Source organism: Monodelphis domestica, chromosome 3 (assembly GCF_027887165.1).
Source record: "Monodelphis domestica isolate mMonDom1 chromosome 3, mMonDom1.pri, whole genome shotgun sequence".
In the NCBI taxonomy this organism is placed as follows: Eukaryota; Metazoa; Chordata; class Mammalia; order Didelphimorphia; family Didelphidae; genus Monodelphis; species Monodelphis domestica.
This window is the reverse complement of record NC_077229.1, coordinates 255,745,162-255,770,903: the sequence shown is the minus strand read 5'-3', so window position 1 is coordinate 255,770,903 and position 25,742 is coordinate 255,745,162. Positions and strand designations below refer to the sequence as shown.

The window sequence follows — 25,742 nt, the reverse complement described above, 5'->3', positions numbered from 1 at the left end:
TTCTGAGTGGCTGGTGACAGAAGTGGCAAGTGGGGCAATACAATACACTTGGTAAAACTATAAATTGGTTCAGTTGCTCTAAAAGTAACTTGGAATTACACTGGGAAAAATACTAAAATTACATACCATTTGACCTAGAAATACTACTTAGACATGTATGTATGTGCATGCACATGTGTGTATGTGTTCAACATATAAGGTCAAAGAGAGAGAAAATATAGTGGCACTTTTTCTACTAGTAAAGACATGGAGATAAGATAGGTTTCTCTATGAGATAAGGCTGATCAAATTGTATGCGAATATAATAGAATATTATTGTTCTGGAAGAAAGAACAAATATGAAGAATTCAAAGAAACTTAGAAAGACTGCTATAAACTGACACATAAAGTAAGCAAAACTAGAAAACAGGATGATCTACTTTCATGTTCATGGAACTCTGAAATTCCTTTACCTGATCACCATCTGTTGTTATTCTACCTTACACTCCAGTTTGTAATCTCTAATCTATTCTTCATCCTTATCATAAACTCCAATCCTTCTATCCCTCAGTTCTTTCTCAGGCCATTGTCCCTGAACTGACTATAGTCTCCTTCTAACATTCTGATCCTTTGGTGAGTCAGTCCAGTCTACAGTCTCACCTTCTCTTGAATTCTGTGTCCCCTTACCCTGTCATTGATCTCGTCCTCAGTCTTAGATCATTCTCACTGACTTGACTGTGAACAAAACTGGGGAAAATCATAAAGCTCTGCTGACCAGGTTCACTGAAAATCTGTGTTACAGAATCTCAATTAGACCTTCATTGTAGCAAATCAATCCTTTTATACTTCTCTAATCAACTATCTCACTCACAAATGGGGCCTTTTCCAAAGCTTTTCATTTGTTCTCAAACTTCCTATAGTCCCCCTCCCACATTCACAACTTTCTCAACCTTACCTTATATTTCATTTGAAAAATGAGGACATTTGCCGAGTTCCTGTTTTTCCTCCCTTTTTCATCTCACATCACTCAGATACCTTCCTCCATTCTCTCCTCCTTCGTGCACCATAATTTGTTTTGTCTTTATCCAATTAATGGGTAACATCATTATTGACTTATATCTAATCTACTTTCTAAACTCTATAAAAATTTTTTCCCATTTGAATAAGTTTATTTGGTCAATTTAGGACATTATTCCTTGGTTACAAGAATCACATTGTTTTCCTCCCTCCTCTCCACCGACTCTTCCTGCAGCCAATGTCCAATTTCATTGGGTATTACTTGTGTTCTTGATCAGAACCTATTTCCTTGTGGTTGTTTACACTAGGATATTCATTCAGAGTCTACATCCCCAACCATATCCCCCTTGACCCATGTATTCAAGCAGTTTTTTTCTTCTTCTGTGTTTCTACTCCCACAATGCTTCCTCTGGATGTGGATAGTGTTCTTCCTCATAGATCCTTCTGAGTTGTTCAGGATCATTGCATTGCCAGTTATGGAGAAGTCCATTACATTTGATTGTACCACAGTGTATCAGTTTCTGTGTACAATGTTCTCCTGGTTCTGCTCCTCTCACTCTGCATCAATTCCTGGAGATCGTTCCAGTTCCCATGGAATTCCTCCACTTTATTATTCCTTTGAGCACAATAGTATTCCATCACTAAACATATACCACAATTTGTCCAGCCATTCCCCAAGTGAAGGGCATCTCCTCATTTTCCAATTTTTGGCCACCACAAAGAGTGCAGCTATGAATTTTTGTACATGTCTTCTCTATAAAATTTTTATGAGAATAATTTACACATGAAAAGACGGTATTCTCATTGAAGTTTTGAGAAAGGACCAAATCTTTATATTAACCCAATTGACTGAAAGATATAGGAACTATGAATATTTTGCATATTATTTGTTGGTTATAGAAGAAAAAAGCATTTTGAGTCAGTAATTTAATTTGAAAAGCACTTATTTATTAAGTACCTATTACATGCAAACTTCTATGTGCTAGGTACTGGGGATTCAAATATAAAAAACAAATAGTCCCAGTCTTTATAGAGCTTACATTCTAGTGTGGGGAAAATATGTATACACATAAAAAATATAAATAAAGTAATTTTGGGGATAGAGTACTAGAAACTGACAGGATCACAAAAGATTTCTGGTAGGAGGGTGACTCTTGATCTGAATTTTAAAGAAATCTTAAGGCAGAGGTCAGAGAGAGCATATTTCAAGCACGAGAGGGCAGCCTGTTTAGTAAAAGTAACCTGCAGCTAATAGAAAAGAGTCTGGTATTACTAGTATGTAAAATATGTGAAGGAATGAATCCCTTCCTGCTAATGTCCAGTAAGTCTGAACTGGTACTCTGCTAAATGACAGATGTACTGTGTTCTACTGGCATCTAAATAATGCCATGTGAAATTAAGGAAGGCACTAAGACAATGGATGAAATCTCTTTGAAAGATTTATAACAAGTGGACAAAAGTCTCATAGAATGAGTAGTTATTGGATAAATTACAATTTGCATCACTGAGTCTACATTAAGGAGATATAGGATCTGGCAGTGAATAAATTCATCAGTCAGCATACATAATGCTTTCAGTAGAACCTTCAGAAAAGATCTTATTCAATTGTGGAACAATCCAATGTAATGGGCTTTGCTACTAGTAGCAATGCAAGGAGCCAGTACAGTCTTGAAGGACTTATGAGAAAGAATGCTATTCACATTAAGAGAAAGAACTATGGGAGTAGAAATGCAAAAGAAGAACATATGACATTACTTATCACATGTATATATGGGTAAGTGATTTGGGGTTTAGGCTTTAAAAGATTGGTCTATAGCAAAAAGGAATAATATGGAAATAGGTACCAAGTGATAACATTTATACAACCCAGTGGAATTGCTTGTTAGGAGGGGAGAGGGAAGAGGGGAGAGAAAGAAAATTAATCATGTAAACATGAAAAAATATTTTAAAAATTAAAAAAGATATTATCCAGAAGATAACTAGTTATTGGTTTTTTAAAAATCTATGTGGATATATAATGATATGTGTCATATGAAATAGTATATCTGAAGACAAAGAAAATTGTAAAGCCAGACAAAAATCCTATAAATGAACTGACTTTTTTTTTTTTAAACCCTTACCTTCCGTCTTGGAGTCAATACTGTGTATTGGCTCCAAGGAAGAAGAGTGGTAAGGGCTAGGCAATGGGGGTCAAGTGACTTGCCCAGGGTCACACAGCTAGGAAGTGGCTGAGGCCGGATTTGAACCTAGGACCTCCCATCTCTAGGCCTGGTTCTCAATCCACTGAGCTACCCAGCTGCCCCCAATGAACTGACTTTTAACAAAGGATGTGAAAAGTTATTATTTTACCAAGGCAGCTATTTCCCTTGTTAGTTATGACTATTTTCAGAGATTTTGCTTTGTGAGAAAATTAATGAGCACTCTGATGAAAAATGCTATCCATCTTCAGAGAAAGAACTTATAGGATGTGAATGCAGATCAAAGCATACTAATTTTCACTTCATTTTCTTCATGATTTCTTTTTTATGTGTCTTCTTCCACAACATGACCAATATGAAAAGAGGTTTTGCATGATTGTGGGTATATAAACTATATCAAATTGATTACTCTTTCAGGGAGGGGAGGGAGAAGGGAAGGAGAGAATTTGAAACACAAAATTTTAGAAAATGAATGTTAAAAATTATTTTTACATGTAATTGAGGAAAATTGTTATTTAAAGAAACAAAGAAAATGAGCACGAATATAAAAGAATAACTACCTTATTTAATTACATGGCCATACTAGAAAAATTAATTTAAAAGCTAAATGAAAAAATGAAGAGCTGACATTTAAAATTTAAGTACTTCAACCCACACATCCTAACACCATAAACTTCACAGGACATAGTTAATAATGTGGTATAGAATTTTAATAATGAGGCTTTGGTGGAGTCAACCTGCAGACATCAAAGCCATGCTTTTAATTTAGTTCAGCTGAGCAGGCTATAGGTTAGTGATAGAAATAGGATACCAGAACACCAAAGTTTTAAAGTTAGGATAAGGCAAACAGAAAAGGCTTGCACCTAAAAAATGATAAAATTTCAGCACCCTGAAATTTGGGCAGCTAGGTGACATAGGGGCTAGAGAGCCAGGCACAAAATCAGGAAGACTTACCTTCCTGAGTTCAAATCTGACCTCAGACACTTACTAACTATGCAATCCTGAGCAAATCATTTAACTCTGGTTGCCTCAGCTTACTTATCTATAAAATGAGCTGGAGAAGGAAATGGGCAAACCACTCCAGTATCTTTGTTGAGAAAACCCCATATGAGATCCCAAAGAGTCAGACATGACTAAAATGATTGAACAACAACAGACTGAAATAATTCCAGTTAGCAAATGGTAAGATTAATAGCTACAAGCTGTTCACAACTGTCAAGTTTGTAGCAGCAAAATAGGAAGGAGATGAATAAAATCATCTTGGTCATTGCTAATGGCATTTAAACAGCAAAAAGTCAAAGTTATGCTCACAACTATTAATTAGGAAGCATTCATATTTGTAATTAGAGAGAGGTAGGAGTAGTACTGTATTTGGAATCAGAGAATCTGAGTTCAAATCCTGTATGCTATTCATGCTACTTTTATGTTCTGGAAAAATAACAAAACGTGCTGCTCAATTTTTTTAATCCTTGAAATGATTTTGAACTAAGTGATTTCTAAAGTTTCCTTTCAGTTCTAAAGCTATAATTCTATAGCAAGTATCATTGGTCAACCTTTTTAGCCATATATTTACATACATGTAAATTTGTAACTGAAGAGAATTATAATAGTATATGAACTGTATTTCTTTTTCAAAAAGGAGTCAGAAGACCAGATTTTGTAAGTGTTAGAAGAAAGAAAGAATACCTAAGAATTATACTTCTTCCTGATCAGAAAGAAGAGCTCAAATACAATAAATCTTAGTCCTCTGCAAAGACTTAAGACTTCTGACAGTCACAGACCAAGGTTAAGCACTGGAGGTTAACAGTCAAAGGAATCTGAGCAAAAATTAAAATTCTGTTTATAAAAATAACAACAAACTTTAGAGTTTTATGTTTTGGTCTACTTTGTTATAATGGAAAGGAGATAAAAAAATTCTATTCAATCTTTAGAGATCTTTGTATAAAGCAAACAATGAATTAAAAAACATTTATTATGTACCTACTATGTACTAGCGTCTGTGCTAGGCAATCTCCTGCCTAGTCTCCAGGTTCTCCTGGGAAGAGGAGAAATTACATCCCATCCATTCCACACTTACTTTAGTCTCTTGTTTTTGAGGTAAGGAGAGAAAATACCAGAAAATATCATAACAAACCTCTTACCTGGTCTCCTGGTCTCCTGCCTCCTAAGTTATTTTAATTCAATTCAATAAACATTTACTATGTGTCTGCTATGTGCCAGGCACAGTGGTAAGTCCTGGGGATAAAAATCTACCCCACCCCCTAAAAGATAATTCATGACTTCAAGGAGCTTACAATGGGGAATGAACACACACAAAAGGAGGCTAGAAAAGAGGGATACCAGGAGATACCTAGCCTGGGCATTGTTCTAAGAAGTTAAAACTAAGCAAAGGTATAGTTCTGCCCTCTATAAAGGAAAGCTTTGGGAGAGTTTAGGACTCTACCTTCTAACACTCCAGAGGGGAAGTGGGGAGAGGAAGCTAAGGGAGGTGAGAAGTATCCAAATCTGAGTTAGCAGCATAGTGATGAGATGAGAAGTGATCAGTTTTTCTTGTGAGAGCCTCTTGGTCTGTGAAGTTGAAACTGAAAGGAACTACAGATAGACAGAGGAAAAGAGAAGGAGAAACATTCTTTGGAGTAACAGAGAACCAGACTCCTTCTGGGCAGAAGAGAAAGGCCATTCCAACAAGTTTTTAGTCTAATCTCCTGTCTTGGGGAAAAAGGGGATAATAGTATTTCTTCAGCTCTCAGCACTAGTCCCTAGACCTGAAATGTCTAAAACCCAGAAGAAGACTACAAATTGAGGCTAAATTAAAATAAGCAATAAAAACCTATCTCAACTTATTCCTCAGTGCCTATTCTGGCAATTCTGAGCCCAGAGGCATCGTTGATATTTAAACTTGGTTCTCTTCTAAATCTCTTATAATCAGAGAGATGCAAATCAAAACAACTCTGAGGTACCATGTCACACCTAGCAGATTGGCTAACATGATAGCAAAGGGAAATAATGAATGCTGGAGGGGATGTGGTAAAGTTGGTACATTAATACATTGTTGGTGGAGTTGTGACTTGATTCAACCATTCTGGAGGGAAATTTGGAACTATGCCCAAAGGGTGCTAAAAGACTGTCTGCCCTTTGATCTAGCCATAACACTGCTGGGTTTGTACCCCAAAGAGATAATAAGGAAAAAGACATGTACAAAAATATTCATAGCTGTGCTCTTTGTGGTGGTCAAAAGTTGGAAAATGAGGGGATGCCCTTCAATTGGGGAATGACTGAACAAATTGTGGTATATGTTGATAATGGAATACTATTGTGCTCAAAGGAATAATGAACTGGAGGAATTCCATGGGTAAAAATGGATATTTGAACCCCGGACTTCAATCCCTAGAAGTCCTTGCTCTAGTTCCCAAGATGCCCTCTAATCTCCCTGAATCTCCCCGAGTGCGAGATCACAAATTATTATTTAAAGGGACTCTGCCTACTGCTTGCTCTCTTGGCTTCTGCGTCTGGGTTCACGCGATTCTACCAGGCAGGATGAGTAATTGTAAATGGGCTCTCTGGGCCTAGACACGTGTTTTTCTTATTTTATTTTGTGTTTCCTTTTTTTCTTAATCTTTAATAAAACTTCATAAAAATATAATACTTCTAGCAGAGAAACTAATTTAAACTGCTACGCATGTGAACTGGAACGATCTCCAGGAATTGATGCAGAACAAAAGCAGCAGAACCAGGAGAACATTGTACATAGAGACTGATACACTGTGGTACATCGAATGTAATGAACTTCTCCATTAGTGGCAATGCAATTTCCCTGAACAACTTGGAGGGATCTACTAGGAAAAACACTATCCACATTTAGAGGAAAAACTGTGGGAGCAGAAATACAGAAGAAAAACAACTGCTTGATCACATGGGTCGATGGGATATGATTGGGGATGTAGACTTTAAATGAACATCCTAGTGCAAACACTAACAACATGGAAATAGGTTCTGATCAAGGACACATGTAATGCCCAGTGGAATTGTGCAAAGTTGGCTATGGAAAGGGTGGGATAGGGGGAGGGAAGGGAGGGAAAGAAATATGATTCTTGTAACCAAGGAATAATGTTCTAAATTGACTAAAAATAATAATAATAAAATATAAAAATATCAATAGATAATAGCTACCAGGACTTGGTTTAAGTGATAAAATTGAATAGTAGGCAACTCAAAGGAGAAGGGGTTACTGAGTGATTGTAGTAAAGGGAGAGTCTGGAAATAGCAATGAAAAATGAGCTCTTTATAAATGTTTAAAAAATGCAATCATATTTACTCAGAATGTTTATCCCTCTTTTACTCTGGCATTTAATTGGTGAAAAGGCAAAAAAGAAGACACTAATTTGGAAGTACTGATTTCATGTCATCCTTTATAGTCCACATTCATCTTTCATAGTTATATCTCAATTTAAAAAATATCCCAAGCTATACATATCTTAATGACAAATTTGATTTATTATGGATTGTGAGTTAAATTTCCTTCCTTAAAGCAAAATAAGTAAATAAAATAAAAAATCTTTTTCTTAAATCAAGTTGTTATGTGTTTATGGGAAAGAGAAGTGATCTGCAAATGACTGAAACCTGTTTACAATTAATTTTTTCTTTCATGTTTCAGGCTTGATTATTAAATGTCTTTAATTCAGGAAAAGATAAACCAAACAAACCATGCTCTTTGAAATTTCCATTCACTCTTCCCCAACCTGCCCACCCTCTTCCCCATGCCTCCATTTCATATCAACTCGTACAACTAGAGTTAAAAGTCAATGGAGATTTAAAAAAATTTCAAAGCAACTGACTGGGAATAGAAGAATGAGTGCTGACTGTTCTCCAGCTGCTCCTTTAAGTATAAATACTTTTAAAAAGAGAAGCTCATTGGCATTATCATTACTATTTTAGAATAAAAAAAGAGCATGTATGAGTATGTATGAGCTGGGTTTCATTTGAATAAAGATAAAAATATTTCTTAATGTTTTTATGAATAAGAGAATGTACTAAATGAGAAGAAATATATAACCAAATGTAGTGAATTATTATTTAGGCGCTTTTTATTTCAAAACTAAGGGAAGCTAGATGGTACAATGGATTAAGTAGCAGGCCAGACACTTGGAGTACAGTGGATAGAGTACTAGGTTCGGAGTCAGAAAGAACTGAGTTCAAACGCAAACCTCTGACAAATACTAGCTATGTGATTCTAGGCAAATCTTTTAATCTGTGTTTGCCTCAGTTTCCTCAGTTATAAAATGGAGATAATAATAGTATTTCCCTCCTGGAGTTATTGGAAGGATCAAATGAGTTAATAATTGTAAAGTACATAGTACAGCACCTATATAACCCATGCACCTATGAATATTTACTGGGCTGGCTTTTAAGGGCAGAGCATCTATCTAATAGTCTACAATCCACAGTCTAGGCCAGTGATAGGACTTCTCTTTTCTACATGATGAAATGCTTTCTGTGCCCTCATATACCAGCATGTTTCTCTCTGTGGCTTTGATTCCTTTCTTTTATGTGACAGCTCCTTGTTGAACTCTGCTGTATTCATTTTTCCAACTGTCTAAATATCCTAGTGATTTAAAAAAAATAGCTGGATTAAATGACCAATACCATTTAAAACTTGGTTTGTGATGAATGTCTGGTTCTTATTGTTTAAAGGAATATCTAGTATGGAAAAAGAGATATTGATTTAAATTCTAGCTCTACTCATTACTGCCAGTGAAGTTCACTGAGTTCAGGTACTGTTTATTTTTATCTTTGCACCCCTGCCTAGCACAAAGTAAATGCCTGATATGTCTTAGTTGATTTAAATTCTAGATACCATGGCTATTCTGAATTGGTTGTTGTTAATGATACCTGAATGAGCCATTACTCAATTTCTTGATGAATGCACTGAATTTTCAACCTTACCGAAGAGACTAGAAAACAAAGAAAAAGTTGAGTAATAGTTGAAATACTCTATTTTAGTGGCGTCTAAGAATAGCAAATTGAAGAGAAAAGCGTTCATGTTGAAGCTGGAGAAAACAAGACTACTTTACCTCTGATTCAGAGCTATCCAGTTCAGCCAGAGTTGGAGCTTTAAGGAGTTTCTTCCGTTGAACTGTTGTTTGTGTGCCACTTACACCACTGGTTTTTGTTTGTGGTGTTAAACCACCATTCAACACAGAGACTTCTGTCCCTTTCTTTGGAGATTCAGGAGTGGTAACATCTAGTAAGAGAAACAGAAAAGCTCATGTTGTAATCTAAAAAAAGGCAATTAGAGTAACACAATATATACACATGAAAGTATACACAAACAATTCTCAAAGAGAGTATTTTAGATTTTAATCTCAATTACTCTAAAATTTTTTTTGGAGCATAGACTGTCCACATAAGATAATAATATTTAAGAAAAACTGGCAAATCCCATTTAAAAGGTGATGCTCTGGCTAGGCCACCTTATTCACATTTTAAGTTACAACATAGAACTGGAAGAGACCTTAAGAGGTTTAACCTCTTCATTTAAAAAAATAGACATTGGGCCCAGAAATACTCAATTTATTCCATTTGAAGAAGCTATGGAAGATAAGTGAAAAAGAAATGAGATTTTTTTGTTTTGTTTTGAAACCCTTACCTTCCATCTTGGAGTCAATACTGTGTATTGGCTCCAAGGCAGAAGAGTGATAAGGGCTAGGCAATAGGGGTTAAGTGACTTGCCCAGGGTCACACAGCTGGGAAGTGTCTGAGGCCAGCTTTGAACCTAGAACCTTCCATCTCTAGGCCTGGCTCTCAATGCACTGAGCTACCCAGTTGCCCCCAGTTTTTGTTTTTTAATGATAACTGACTGTGTCCAGTTTATAAGTGAGAAATAGGTCTGAATTAAATCATTTAAGAATCCTGAAGGGAAGGGAATAAGTACTTATATAGAGCCTACTATGTGCTAATGTGCTAAGTACTTTTTACAAATATTATCTCTTTTGGGCCTCACAATGGCCCTGGGAGGTAAATGCTGTTATTATTCCCATCTTACAGATAAGCAAACTGAAGTAACTGAATGGCATATTGTAGCTGAAAAGAGATCTGGTTAAAATCTTGACTCTGCTAGTTAATAACTACATAATGTTGGAAAGTCACTCTATGTTTTGTTTGAGTAGATGTCTCTAATTAAAGACACTAGTCTTCGATGCCATTAAGTACAGGGAGTTCTAGGAAGGAAACTTTTCTACCAATACAAAGGGTCTACATCTTGCTGGCTAGAAGAATATGGAGTGCTGAAAAGAAAATTGTTTTTAAATTCCAATTATATTCCTTACTACCAGTTAATCTAAGCCCTCTTGAGAATTACCTGAGGCACTGAGAAATCCAAAGTGGTTTTCCCATGTCACCCAGACAGTGTGTATTAGAGGTAGAAACTGAACCATGGACTTTCTACCTTAAATATCTCCATTTCTATTCATTTTATCACTCTGTTTCTCATGTATATAACTATATACATATATAGGATAATATATGAAAATATATAGGTAAACAAGGTAGTGTGAAAAGAAGATAGGATACATTCACTAAGGCCAGACTGACTGAAAATCCATTAAAGGAATAAGGCAATAGAGCTTCCCATGTAAGGATTACAAAGAAAAAAGCACTGAACAAATAAAACACTAACATATTGATTTTGAAATGTCACTGTAAATAAAGGTCCAATTAAGTTTCTTCTTTAGTAAATTGAATGATGAACCAAACATGGAAAAATATAACTCAGCAATAAAATTCATTATGTACTTTCTGGGTTAATAGATTAGATATCAACTTTGAGTAGCCATAGAAATTTTGTAAACATAAGATAAAAACACAATTTGAAAATGATTAAATACATTTAAAATGATTTAGTGCATGTTCAGAAAAAAGAAAATTTAATAGTACAAATTCATAGTTAGGTAGCACTTTGAGGTTTATAAAGCTCTTTCATCATGACCCTTTCATTAGGAAGGGTGGTTTTAGTACATTCTTTAGCTCCTGTCTCTATATATTAATATTTGTAGGTTGCCCAGACAAAGGTATCACCATTTTACCTGATGGGAGTTACTAGACTTATAGATAGGGCCTTTTCTTTGTATCACTCCCAGTGCTTAGCTTAGTAACTGACACATAACAAATTCTGTTAAAATACTTGCTGCTGATGGTTATAATTAAAGAGTTGAATTCCTGAATTAATACTTCTAAATCTATTAAATGATGGCAAATATCAGAAATTCAAAAAGAAAAAATTGTATTCTAAATACAAATTTTAAAGCCTTTTACTTTTCCTTCTATAATATTGCAAACTACGTTAACAGAGGCTTAGAAACTTGCTAATAAACTTTTTGTCCATGATTGAAATTCCTAGAATAGATATTTTGTATAGTACCCAAATATTAAGTTTATTAAAAAAGAATTAACAACTCCAGATGTTTAATACTCAGTCTTGGATTACTTGTGAAAGAATTAGATATGACAGATATATGTGCGTATAGTTATATATTTATCCCTGTGTCAGGGATATTGGAGTCAAGAAGACCTGGGGTCAAGTCTCACCTCTGATACACACTTACATTGTCTATATGTGACCTGGGTAGAGCACTTAACCTCTCAGGACCATGGCAACTCTCTAAGCCCACAAATTTGAGACAAGGTATAGATCTGTATTATTATGGAGAGTTTCTCACCAGGAACTCTCAATACTCATGAAATCACAGTTCTAATTTTTGTTTGGGGGAAAAAAAGGTCTCCTAATTATAATGTATGTGATCAATATCAAAGAGATGTGCACTTAAGCTTTTTATTCAAATTTAAATTTATTTCATTCATTTACTAACCTATTTAACGCATTGATATTATTTTTACAATCATAAACCCAGTGAGGTTTCATAACCAAAGGCTGTCCTGGTCCAACCACATCTGGAGTATTGGGTTCAGGCCAGTTTAGAAAAGACATTGATAACGTATGGCTTATCTGGAGGAGAGATGTCAAACATGCAGATGCCACATGTAACCCATGACACTCTCAAGTGTGGCAGGAACCAGATTAAAAATGGAATTGGGAAGTATCTAACAAAATAAATGTAAATACTTAACAAAACATAGATAATATACCATTTTAAAACTAAGTCAACATGGGGTTCACAAGAATCCTCACATATGGATTAGTGGCCTCCATTTCTATTTGAGTTTTGGCTCCAGAGATTTGCAATCAGGATGGCAAAAGACTATATGTGAATTGGTTGAAGAAACTAGGGATGCTAGCCAGAAGCAAAGCTGTAGGAGGGACATCTAAGAGATATATTCAAGTTAATGAAAGATTATCATGAGAATGAGGCAAAAAATTTGTTCTGACCCAGAGAACAGAACCAGTATCAATGTATAAGAATTGGTAAGAAGAAACTTTGGGATGATAACTGAAAACATTTTTTCCTAATTAGAGTTATCAGAGTTATCAAAATGTAGAATGGTCTGCCTTAGAAGGCAATATGTTTCTTCATAGAAATGTTCAAGCACAGCCTGGTTGACAATTTGTGAGAAATATAGTAGAGATTCTTTTTTTGGCTAACGGTGGCACTAGATGGATGTTGAGGTCCCTTCCAATTCCAAAATTTTGTAATTTCTAAGACTTGAATATGTAATTTGAATTTTTAATACATGGGGAAAATATTTTTACACATACAAGTCACAAAATTATAATTTGCTTAACATGTTATAAAGGTTTATCACCCAGAATGAATAGAATTATGAGTTTATAGCTTTAAACTCAACATGAACTTTGAAATAATTAGTAGAAAAGAAATGATTTTCATTTTATATTTAGGTTAGTAGAATGGGTCATGCTTTTGAGTTTTCTTTTCTTTTGTTTTTTAAAAACCCTTACCTTCCATCCTAGAATCAATACTGTGTATTGTTTCCAAGGCAGAAGATTAGTAAAGGCTAGGCAATGAAGGTTAAGTGACTTGTCCAGGGTTATGCAGCTACAAGTGTCTGATTTGAATCTAGGACCTTCCATTTCTAGGCATGACTCTCAATACGTTGAACCACTTAGCTGCCCTTTTCAGTTTACTTTCTTACAATACTAATTTTTTTAGAGAGAAAGCAATAATAGAAAATACATTTTAAAATATCTGGAGAAATCAGTCATTAGAAGGCATAAACCCACATGTCAAGCAATGACATTAAAAAATCTTTGCTACTCTTCTGCATTGAAAATATAGGCTTTTGTTTTGGTTTGAACATCTTTCTCCAAGTTATCTACATCAAACATACATATGAATGTGCATATATATGTTCATTAATATATAAACATATATATGATGTTCATATGAGCTGACCATATCTAATATTTATTGCATTGTGTCTAGTGTGAATTTCTGCAGTACTGTGTACCATATACATGTGGTTAATGATATAAATAACAATTATTAATGTTATTTGAAGTTTTGCATGTTTTTCCCCTCATTATTTTGGATTTCAGTCAGTTGCTTTAGAGAATAGTCAGCTCTGAACATTAGGAGCAACACAGACACATTTAACAAACATTCAATGCATTGGAGTCTTCTTTTTGAACCAAGTTTTCTAGAATGATAAAGCATCAGGAAAATGGTTACTAAAGTAATATTTATCAAATGAACAAAGAAAACAGGAAGAGCTCTTCAATAGTCAGTCAAATGTCCAAGTTAAAGTACCATATAAGAGATATTTTAATTTGAACTTCTATAAAGATTTTATCAAATAAAGAATTTGTGCTGCTTCTCTAATTTATTATGAAAATAAACTAGTATAAAAACAATGGTTAAAAATGCTACAAGAATACAAATTGTAAGGAGTTTTATAGTGGTATCACTCTAAGACATACAAGAGTGTAACACATCTATTTTAGCTCCCTCAAAAATATAATTGGATTCTTTGAATATTAACATACTAAGGAAGAAAAGGAACTTCTGGAAAAAAACTGTTGGAGACAACAGCTCATCCCACTCTTTATGTTTAATAATAACTTGTTCACATTAATTAAGAAGATTAGAAAATACTATAATTGGAAAAAAGTCAATTTTTAAGATATGATTTTGAAAATTATGTGGAATGCAACATCTGATTTGAAACTAGGTTAATTGTAAATAGTTTATGTAAATTAGAGTTTATATTATATTATACATATATTAAATAATAGTTTATGTAAATAAAATTTATCCTACATATATAATTAAAAAAACTATAAAAAGAGCAATAATTTTGCAAATCAAAGCTCAAAAGTTAAGTTTCGCTGAATTTAATCAAATCTAATTAACTATATCTAGCTTTGTAATTCATACTTGGGGCACATGATGATCAAAATCACTTCAGTACTTTTATGATTTTACTGTTTTAAGGGCATTAGGAGAAAAAAATTCTAGTAATAACATTTGGTCAGAAATTAACCTGTCAGGGTAAAGGCATATAAAAGAGATCTTCCTCCAAATTTTGCAATACTGCAATCACTTCAAGTTTACTTTTAAGAAAAGAGAAGTAATATGATCCAATCCTAAAGGAAATAGTAGTTGCTGAACTAAACTATTTCTATTTTTAGGTTTGTTCTCTAGAAGATTTATTGTTCACTCAATACAGAAGTCCCTTTTACTTTTTTTCCCCCTGAAAATAATTATATCAAAGAGTTCAATTTTGTGACAAATACATGAACAAATCTTGGCAGTTGTTTACTTTATTTTCCATGTAACAAAAGTAATAGATATTCCAGATATACACAATGACTATAGAGAAGGAAACAGATTTTTTTCTCCCTCAACTCAAATAGGCTGAATCTTTGATTTCATTGACTGTGGCTTGGAAGAAGGCCTCCAATTTTCTTTTTGATAGATGTTTAGACAAACAGATGAGTGAAATGTGTTTCACAAAAATCACAAAATCCAAGTCAGGTGTTGAAGTGCTTTCTTTTTTTACCTGACAAGTCAAAACTGTGAGACATGCTAAGTGGCCGCATTGCTGAAAAAAGAAAAACAGCATAAAGAAAGTAATTCAGCCATTAGAAAAGCACAGGGAAGACAAAAGGAAAGGAAATTAAGAGAAAATTCTTAGTATATTTCAGATGCTAATACAGGGGGCTAGCTAGCATAAAACTGAAATTTTCAACTATGTATATATAATATGTATAAAATATAAAAAATACATATACATATAATGTAGTGTCAGTTACAACATTAATAAGACTTGGAATATAGTAACAATAAGAAAAATATACTGTATTTTAAATCCTAAAATCTATGTATGATAAAGATAGACATCTGACTGGGAAAAATCATAAAATATGTACTCTGATTTTTAAAAAAATCATATAAGACCAAGATGTATGTAGCAATATTTCACACAAACTTAAATGACCAAAAATTGAATTTTCTGGAGAGTATTTATTCTTTTCTAAATTATAGCTATCTTAAAAGAATCTTGTTATTAAAAAATTGGCTTTGGAGTTGTGAATAAGTATTCTGAAGAACAAATCTGAGTAACACTGAGCAGTATATTTAGCTATATTTGTTTTATTTTTTGTTTTTTTGGGAAGGGGAGAAGCATACGCCTTTTTATCCAGGCACTATGCTAAGAACTTTATAAATATTATCTTTTGTGAAAAATAAAAATATTGATGTTCCTTGATCTAAAAGACATGAGAAATTAACCAACTTTTCCAACTATATTTTGAACATCTCAGGATAAATATGGTAGAGACAACTGATCTTTTTTTAAAAATTACTTTCCCTTGTCCAATGTTTTTATTGCTGTGTGATGGGTCATCTTTATTATCATTCAAAAAAAGGAAAGCAGGTAGCATGTGCCAGTCAAGTAAAACAGCAACTACTACCTGGACCATCATCTCCTTTCAGATCTTGATGGAGACAGTCCAAGACTCAGAAGAGCCTTGGGAATAGTCATATTCTACAATCTACTAGCCTCCAAACTCTGCAGCCATTACTGAGGGGAGAAATCATTGTGGAAAAGGGGCCCATTTTTCTCTCATCACTTGTTTGGTCCGGTTCTGGTTCAGATTCCAAGGAGGAGACAAACATGGTAATGCAATACACAAGAGATACTTTATTCAAGCTATTGCTTGGGCTTCCACAAGAAACGGAAGACCCCGAGCAATGCAGAGGTCTGGTTTATATAGAGGGGCTAGGGATGGGGGTCATCTTGAGAACCAGGCACCAGAATTGAAGACATCAATCTTAGTCCCTGGTACCCAAATGTTTCTTTTTAACATATGGTCGGTCAGTGACCTAGGTCAGGTCAGTGAAACCTGAAGACTTGAGATAACATATGGTAGTACATAAATAAGGACATGGTAGTTTTAGTTCTTGGGGACAAGGGACCCCATTAGGGTATTATCTGGAGGGCAAGTTCCTGTGATATCAGTATGTTTCTTCACACTAACAATGACAATTGCTGACAAACTGCCATCAACATGTAGATAAGCAGCACTGACCAGACCAGTCTTACCAGAGAAGTATTCTGCTTTCAGTTGCCAAAGTGTCTCTCAGTGCCTCAACTTCTCTCCCCTATCCTTTCTAAGCTTTCTAAATGAATGCCTTTCATTTGACTACCTGGAAAAACCTATATACTAATAGGAAAAAAAAATCATCACTCCCCCATTTCTCAATTCAAAACTCATCTTAAATTCCATTGCTTCCTGGATAAATTCTGGAAAGCAAGTTTACTTTTCCCAAAGTAAACTTTAATCTTTTGAAATACCTCATATTTTTCTCCTATAGATTCAAATAAATTTATTAAAATATTTTTGAAATCAGAATACAACATAAAAGGAGACTTGTTTCTTTTCTTTTTTTTTTTTTTAACCTTTACCTTCCATCTTGGAGTCAATACTGTGTATTGGCTGCAAGGCAGAAGAGTGGTAAGGGCTGGGCAATGGGGGGTTAAGTGACTTGCCCAAGGTCACATGAGACTTGTTTCTTAAAAGGTAGCATATTGGGGGCAGCTGGGTAGCTCAATGGTTTGAGAGTCAGGCCCAGAGATGGGAGGTCCTGGGTTCAAATCTGGTCTCAGATTACTTCCTAGCTGTGTGACCCTGGCAAATCACTTAACCCCCATTGCCTAGCCCTTACCACTCTTCTGCTTTGGAACCAAAACATAGTATTGATTCTAAGATGGAAGGTAAGGTTTGAAAAAAAAGTCAGCATGTTATAATGGCTCAGCAATAAGGAATGAGAGGTCCAAGATTTGTAGACTACCAAAAGTCTCATACCTATTGTTATAAATACTTTTTTGAGAAAAAGAATCAGGTTTTGCCATCAGAATATGTTAGATACCTACTAATACTGCAAAAAATAAAATTAGTTATATTTTAACAGAAAAGGAAATGATTTTAATGATGTAAATGATCCCTTCATTGTCTAGTACAGAGCTAAAAAAATGGGAAAAAATTGGTATACCATTAAAACAATTCTATCTTTACCTATTTAGACATTTTATTCATGACAAAAATTAGAATGTTAATGGAAGAATCTGGACACTGACTACAATAATTTCATACAGAAATTCAACATATTATAATAAAATGATAGTTGGAGATACTTGAAATACTTCTAGTCCTAATAAAGGAGATATTGGGGTTGCCTATAGTAATAAAGGATATACTAGGAGATAGAGATATTTCTGAGAGATACTACCAGAGATACTACCAGATGGTGTCTATGGATCAATACTCTAGATGGCTAATAGATCTATATTAGATGGCTTATTGATCAAGATATTGCTTACCCTCCTCCCTCAAATGCCACCCATTTTTCCACCAGCTCCCTCCTGCCTCCCTTCTCTCTCCTGTTAGTCAGCCACCTTTCTATGTAACAAGGTGAACTGTGAGGTTTAAAGAACATACTTCTTCCCTCTTTCTCAAATAAGGAGGTTTATTGGGGAAGATAGAACAGGATGGGAAATAAGGTAAGAGGGATGGGGTTTTCCCTAATCTACACAAGGAGTTAGGAGGGTATTGGGAAATGCCAGTTCTGTCACCACTGTGACACAAGTCTATCAGGGAGTCACTAACAGGAACAATTATTTTCTTCTTTCTTCTCTTCCAAACAGCTAGATAATCTCAGCTTGATTAATTCAAGTCCAGAGACACAATTAGCTCTTGAGGTTCAGCCACCACCCTCAGCCACACAAAATCTTCTTCCTTCCCCTCTCCAAAGCAAAGAGAGTTAGTTCAAAACTAGAAATCCCAGCTTCTTCTCCACCACTCTGTCAGAAGCCACAAAGGTCTCTCTCTGCCTAGGTCAGAAGCTAAGAGGGGGGTCCAGTCACAAGCCTCTCTGCCTAGCCCCAAAAGAAAGTCTCTCCTTTCCTCCTCTCTCCAAAACCAGTAGAGACAGCTCAGATCATCTGTGGGGGTTAACTTCCAACTGCCTCTTCCTGGGAACATTCCAAATGGAATGTTACTTTTTTGATTGACAGATGATATCCTTTTGCTTTGTGTTGCATGCTTGGCTTGCCCTGTAGATTCTCTCTTTTACAATATGTAAATTAATCATTATAATGGGGAAGCCCAAAAGAACCTAAAAGGTGATTTAGTTGATAAACATTTGACTTTCTTGCCAAGCAGAGATATGAGAGTCAAAGGCAGAAGAGGTTTAAAGTGTAAACTTGTTTGTAAAATCTTATGGAGAACAATAATCAAAGATCCTTACTAGCATTTCCTAATAAAGCAGAGAGTAGCAAAGGAGAGCAAAACTAGTTTTAATAAACCTTAGTAAGAGATCCAACTAAGCAAAGTCAGTATGAACAGAAGAAAAACATTGAAAAGATTTTCAAAAGAAACTCTTCACAATCAAAGAATGTATAGTCACCACACTTAGAATTTAATATCACAGTCCTGGATGTTTAAACAGGAGCTTGAAATGTTTGCTCTGGGAAAAAAGCCTTCCTTTCACCATTATATTCTTTAAAGAGGTGGAAGGCAAACAATAAGTAAATGAATATGCTAATCATCATTATATTCTTAACTTTCTCTCCAGTATTCGGTTTCTGATGTCTAGTCAGGCAGACTAGTTATTCAGAAAGTTGGGATATATAATTGTTCTTGAAGTAAAGACCTACCTTCAAAATCAACCTAGTAATTCTCTTCCCCATTATATGTGTGTATATGCTGTGAAATCTCAGCAAAACTACAATCCCCAGTGAAAACGATGATTCCCAGAACCCCACTCATTTCCTGTTGTTATGTGCTGATGTAGACAGGATATAAATTGGGTGGAGTTCTGGGTCTAGGGGTTTTTGCTTCCCCTCAGCGGCTTTGGTGGAGTGGGCATTTTGAACAGGTAGAAAAACTTAGTCATGAGGTTCTATTTTGTCAGATAATAAACTTTTAAAATATAACACTTGAAGTATTCGATATTTAATTTAACTCTTAAATGTACAGATATAAATATACTGCATTTACTTAATCTGTATATGTGTTGTCTCTATCTACCTTCCCCCAACAGAATATATAAGGTCTCAGATGGTAGAAGTTATCTTTCCTTTTTTGTCTTTAGACTACAGTGCCTGGCACATAGTAAGCATCTAATAAATGATTATTGTTGAAATGGCACCAAAATAGTAAAATATGGTGAAAGTTACTTGAATTAGAACAAGTATATGAAAAGTTAAGAACCCAAATAAAGGGTATTGTCAAAACGTATCATTAAAAAAGACAGTCATTTGGCAAGAGGGTTAAGTATTACACTGCCTGTGGGGTCTTTTGGTATACATGCAATGCCAACAGAAAGCAAAGAAAGTCCTTAGCATGTTGATTGGAATCTTGAGGCAAATATATGAGAAGACATGGACAAAGTCAAATATGATGGCCATGTATGGATTGGTTCTGACTTGCATCATTAGAAGAAAAACCCACATCAACAAGGTCACAGATCTTTTTGGATATTTAGAAGGGTTTTGGGAAAGTTTTTTGTTTTTTGTTTTGGTGATAGTGTTTAATTACATTTTAGAGAAAACAATCATCTTTTTGTCAGATAAAGTCTAAAAATGGCCAAAGCATCCATGAATACAGTGCTATATCATTCTTGGGTTAATAAAAATAAATAACATACAGGATAGGGAACATGGGCAAAGTTATGGAAAACATTTCTCAACCAAGAATAGATAGCCAAATGTGCTAAGACTTAAGGGGATCATCAGAGGTGGCCAAGGCTTTATTGTAAGCTTTATTAAGTTAAATTGTGACCAAGCACCTTTAACTTATTAATGCTGAGAGAATTTCAGTGATTAAAACCAAAAAAAGGTCAGTCACAAACTCTGGGACTTTTTCAGGATTAGTATTTTTCTCTTGTGCTTTAAATCCTAATGAAGCTAAAGAAGTAAGTTTGTGACCTTTGGCTTCTCCACCATGCCTCAATAAAATCATCATCATCATCATCATCTTGTAAGATCCAACCAGCCTTGTTACTCACATCTTCTTGGTATCTTGTCTCTCTGGTTGAATGGTGGGACTATAAATTCCTCCCTTGAAGGAGGGGAACATATACTTTCCTATTTCCTGATGGTCTATACTTATTTTGGATGTCTTTTGACTTCTGCAGCAGCACTCACTGTAACTTCACTAGCATGTCTGCAGGGTACCTTCACTGCACTCTCCCCTAGTTCAGCTTTCCATTATTTAAGTTTTCCCCAATTAGATTGTAAGTTCCTGCAGGACAAGGACTATCTTTTGTTTGCATATGTATCCCAAAAGTTTAGCATTGTGTCCGGCACATAAAAGACATGTAATAAATTATTATTTACTAATTAATGTAAGGATAAGTGCTCCTTGTGAGATACTTCTTTTGTTAATAAAAATTAGTTCTCAGTACTAAGCTCTTAGAACTGCCTGGATCACTGAAGTAGAGTGACTTATCCAGGATCTCCCTGATAATGAGTCTCTGAGGCAGGATTTAAAATCTAGGATTGTATCTACTATGCTATGCTGCCTCAGCACGGAGGACACAGAACTTTTCCTTAAAAGTCTAGTGAAAGGCCCACTTAAAATTTTGCTTAATTTTCTTCAACTTTTTTTCTAAGGTAACTCAAAGAGAATTTTCTTAAAGAAGAAAAGCATGGTAGACTCAGTATCAAATTTTAAAGTATTAAAATTCCTGAAAAAAGAATTTGACCATGACCATTTGACAAGACTTTAACTGAAATAGACAATTCTTTATTAGGAAAACTAATAAATTATACTTCATGATATTTAACATGGGGAATCTTTAATATTAAAAAATACAATATACACAAACAACAGCATGTGATGATGATACTATAACAGTTTCAGAAACTCAACTCAAAAAATATTTCAATGAATCTTTGTCAGCTTTGGTACTTCCCTACTTCTCTCTGACACTACCATCCTCTTTTTTTTTTATATTGTGCTACTATTACCCATGTTTTCCCATAAATCCTCAACAGCAGATCAACCCAAAGCACTAGAGGCCTCTATTCCTCTTTTAGTAACTTGAGGACACCATGACCTAAGCCTATTATTCCTCTTTTGGATGACATCCTTCAAAAATCATTCCTCAAAGCCTGCCTGCCAAGGATACAAAGTCTTAGTTCATTCAATGGATCCTCATATGGCACAGTCTCCAGTGCCTTCAGTATCATAATCGCCCTTTCCTACTACATTATGGTTTATTAATGACATTCTGAAAATAGAGTGTCTATAAGTTGAAGTCACTGAAAGAACTATAAAATTTCAGAAACACAAGTAAGCTTAATCTCCCCTTCTAATTAAATTTTAGGTCCAGTGGATTATGTATTTTCAGTAAGCGTCCAAGAAACAGACATAGAAGAATTAATCTGATAGAGCTACTTGTATAGGCATGAGATATTACTTGGGAAATTTGTCTTTTTAATTCACAAAACTGATGAACTTTGAAGCCCAAGTGATATTTTCATTACTGCTGTCAACTTAAGGAATGGGATCCACAAAAAATGACAATTTGGGGAATTAAATAACTCATTAAGAAGATGGTATCTGATAATACATGTATAACCTAGATTGAATTGCTTGCCAGCTTTGGGAGGCAGTAGGGAAGAAGAAGGGAGACAATTTGGATTATATAACTTCAGAAAACACATGAGAATTTGTTATTTAAAAAAATTTTTTTAAAGATGGTATTTAAGAAGGAAGAATATTCCAGGAATGGGAAAGTCGGTACAAAAGAACAGAGATGGGAAATAGAACATTATGTATGAGGAACGGCAAAGAGGTTGGTATGTTTGGATAATAGAGGCTGTAGAAGAAGGTAATATGTAAGAAAACTGAAAAGGAAAAGCTGGAAACAAGAGTAGTCATGTCAATGCCAACTTATAGTACTGGATTCAGTAATGTGTCCTAACTAGATATGTTTTGCTATTTAACATTTTATTAGTAACTTGGATAAAGGCAAAGACAGTATGCTTACAAATTTTGCAGATAACAAAAAAGCTTGGAGCTGTAATAAAGGATGAACAGTTTGCAAAAAATAATGAGATTAATAAATTGAAATTTAAAAGGCATAAATGTAAAATATTATCCTTTGAATGGAAAAAATCAACTCTATAAGTACAAATATGGGAGAAATGGCTAAACAGCAGAAACTAGCACAGAGAGGGAGGGGTAAGGCAGGAGTACAGAGGATAGTCCTAATACCGAAGACGAGGTTGTTGGCAGTGGTGGACCCTGGCAGTGTCACAGTAACTAGACTTTAGAAGTAGTGGGTTATGCTGCAGAAGTTGGATAAGGATCTTGAGGAAAGGTATTGGGATAGTGGTTGCCATGGTGAAGAAGTGTTCCCTTCCCTTACAAATGTGAGACTATGTTTACCCAGATAGCTGTGAAGGAACCTGAGATCTGGAAAAGGTAAGTGATTTGTAGAAGATAATAAAGCCCACAATAGAAATGCTAGAACAAGATTTAAGGTCTCCAGACTATCAATTTTTTTAAACCACATTTGGTTCCCTTTCCCCCTTGTAATGATTCATTAGAAGAAGGAGAAAAGCAGAATGAAAGTATTATTTGTAGCTTCACAAGAATTTCTTGTGTTCTTTTGTATTCCATGTTATGATGGCACTTCTAAATATTACTTTTCTTTTTGTTTTAATTGTCTTTTTTAATTCCAAAGGACTCATGATGAAAAATGCTATCCATCACCTGAAAAAGAACTGATGGGAGTCTGAATGCAGATTGAAGGATACTATTTTTCACTTTATTTTCTTTTGTATTTTTTTAAATGATCCTTCTTCCATAACATGGCCAATGTGGAAGGGTCATGGGGAGGAAAAGAAAGAGGAGAAAATATGGAACTCAAAATTTTAGAAAACAAATATTAAAAATTGATTTTTATATGTAATTGGGAAAAATATTACAATAAAATAATAAAATGGTTGTCTTTTTAGCATTTTTGTCTAACAAAAGAGAATCTGTCAGGTAATAGGTCTCCTGTTGTTATTTTCCAGCTGTTATGAATGAAGATAACTTTTTGCTAGGTCTACAATTCTTCAGAAAAAACAGGTTCCAGAATATTTCTAACCTCTAGTGCATAATGGCATTCTTTTTTTATTTGTTTCTTTTTTAGTTTGTTATTTCAATTTCAACAATTAAGTGCTTTTTCTTCTATATCCTAAATTCTTGCCATTCATGGGGAATATGGAAATATTTATTGCAAGCAAGTACTGGTATAATTTATATCAGACTATTTACTGTCTCGGGGATTCTTGGAGGAAGAAAGGGAGAAAATCTGAATTGAAAAATGTCAGAAAATGATTGTCAAAAATTGTTTCTATATATAATTGAAAAAAATTTTAAGTAAAGAAAAAATTCTTACCATGCAGTTTAATTAAGCTATTAAAATACAAATGAGTTTGATGTATCTTAATATTTTGAAAATGTATAAATTAATAAATTCTATAAATTCAAAAGGAACACAAATATATACCTTGAACTTTGAAAGAAGTTAAATGATCTTGAATGATATGAGACAATCCAAGTCTTGTTTCACAAAACATTGACATATTTGAATCTAGTAACTGAAGTAATAGAAGCAAATTTCCAAAACATAATAATTATAATGAGAGGCATTCTGGCATAGTGGGTAAAGAGCTAAATTTGGATTCAGAAAAACCCAAGTTTGAGTCCTGTCTCTAAAACACCTTGACGGTGTGTTGTTCCAGCCAACAACTCTCTAAAGTAGTAAGATGGAGAAAAGGTGCTGATCTTCACTGCCAAAAGAAGTTCACCACAAGGAGTTCATTATACTGATAACATCACAGCCTGGGTATAAACCACAACCTAATAATGCCACCTTTATATAATATCTTCTAGCATACAAAGCACTTTCACATATAATAATAACTCATATGGAATTCACAAGAGCCTATGAAGTAGACAGGAAATATATACCCACATATATATATATATATATGTATGTGTATATAAAGTATATACAAATATATATCCTAACTTTACACATGAGGGGCAATAAAGCCTGAAGAGATTTATAACTTCCTCAAGGTGACATAACTTGTCAATATGAGAGTCATGAACAGAACCTAGATCTTCTAACTTCCTAATCCAATATTTTTTCCACTAGGTTCTTTCCTTTCTTATGAGGATCAAGGAAAAGTAAAGTTTTCCATTTATGAACCTGCATTTTTTAGGTCTAATTTGTGCATTTCCCCCCTTGCTTGTTTCTGTATGATAGCCTTTTATAGGATCTGGGGATTTAAAAAGAAAAATGTAATGAAAAGTAGACTCACCTAGCCTACTACGTCTAATCTCCTCTGGTGAGACTGGGCGTAACTTTCTTTCTGCTTTGATTTCCTCCAATATTCTTTCATGAAGGCTCCGTGGTCGTGGTGGAGTTGGTTTCAGCTTTCTGGCTGAGACCTTGAAAAATAAAGAGAACTAATAGTTATAGACTTAAGTAATTTGCTTTAAAATTAATTTCAAACCAGTCTATTCACATAACACATTATTGTAAAGTTAAATTATGATTAGTTGACATATTTTTCAGTATCTTGAAAAAATAATATTTTGTGTTTAATCAATCAACAAGCAAATTATTATGTCCCTAATATGTGTCCTGCACTATGTTAAATACTGGGAATATATAGACAAAAGGAAAATAATTCCTGTGCTCAAGGAGTTTACATTCTACTAGGAAAACAATATATATACATATAAATATAAGTATATAAATAATAAATATAAAATGAATATACATGGTAGTTTTAGAAGGGAAGTTCTCCACAGTTGTCAATAAAATAGAATGCCACAATAAAATATTAAGGTTCCCAAAGCAATGATGAAATGGCAATTTTAAACTAATCTCATTAAACTTTTAGTTATTCATTTTGCTAAAGATAAACCTAAAGTCAGTAGGAAGGGCAGTATATTAAAAGGGCATTTAAATTTAAATGAGACAACCAAAAGAAAATAGAAATTGAGTAGAAGTACATCAAAGTCAGAAAGCATAAATGGTAAAATAGCAACAAACATGAATT

General features: G+C 34.3%; 1 protein-coding gene across 4 annotated transcripts in view; it reads right to left on the bottom strand.

Moving 5' to 3' along the window:
- Window positions 1–25,742, bottom strand: part of SPIRE1 (spire type actin nucleation factor 1) — a 282,349-nt gene that overhangs the window by 24,372 nt on the left and 232,235 nt on the right. For 2 of the 4 annotated variants that reach the window (XM_016431690.2, XM_007487738.3), the window contains exons 8-10: window positions 24,996–25,125; window positions 15,165–15,206; window positions 9,266–9,435 (exon numbers count right to left, since the gene is read on the bottom strand). In XM_016431690.2, the coding sequence (XP_016287176.1) occupies window positions 9,266–9,435; window positions 15,165–15,206; window positions 24,996–25,125 (342 nt within the window). The remainder of the gene's footprint in view (window positions 1–9,265; window positions 9,436–15,164; window positions 15,207–24,995; window positions 25,126–25,742) is intronic. The other 2 variants (XM_007487737.3, XM_007487739.3) reach the window with 1 other exon arrangement.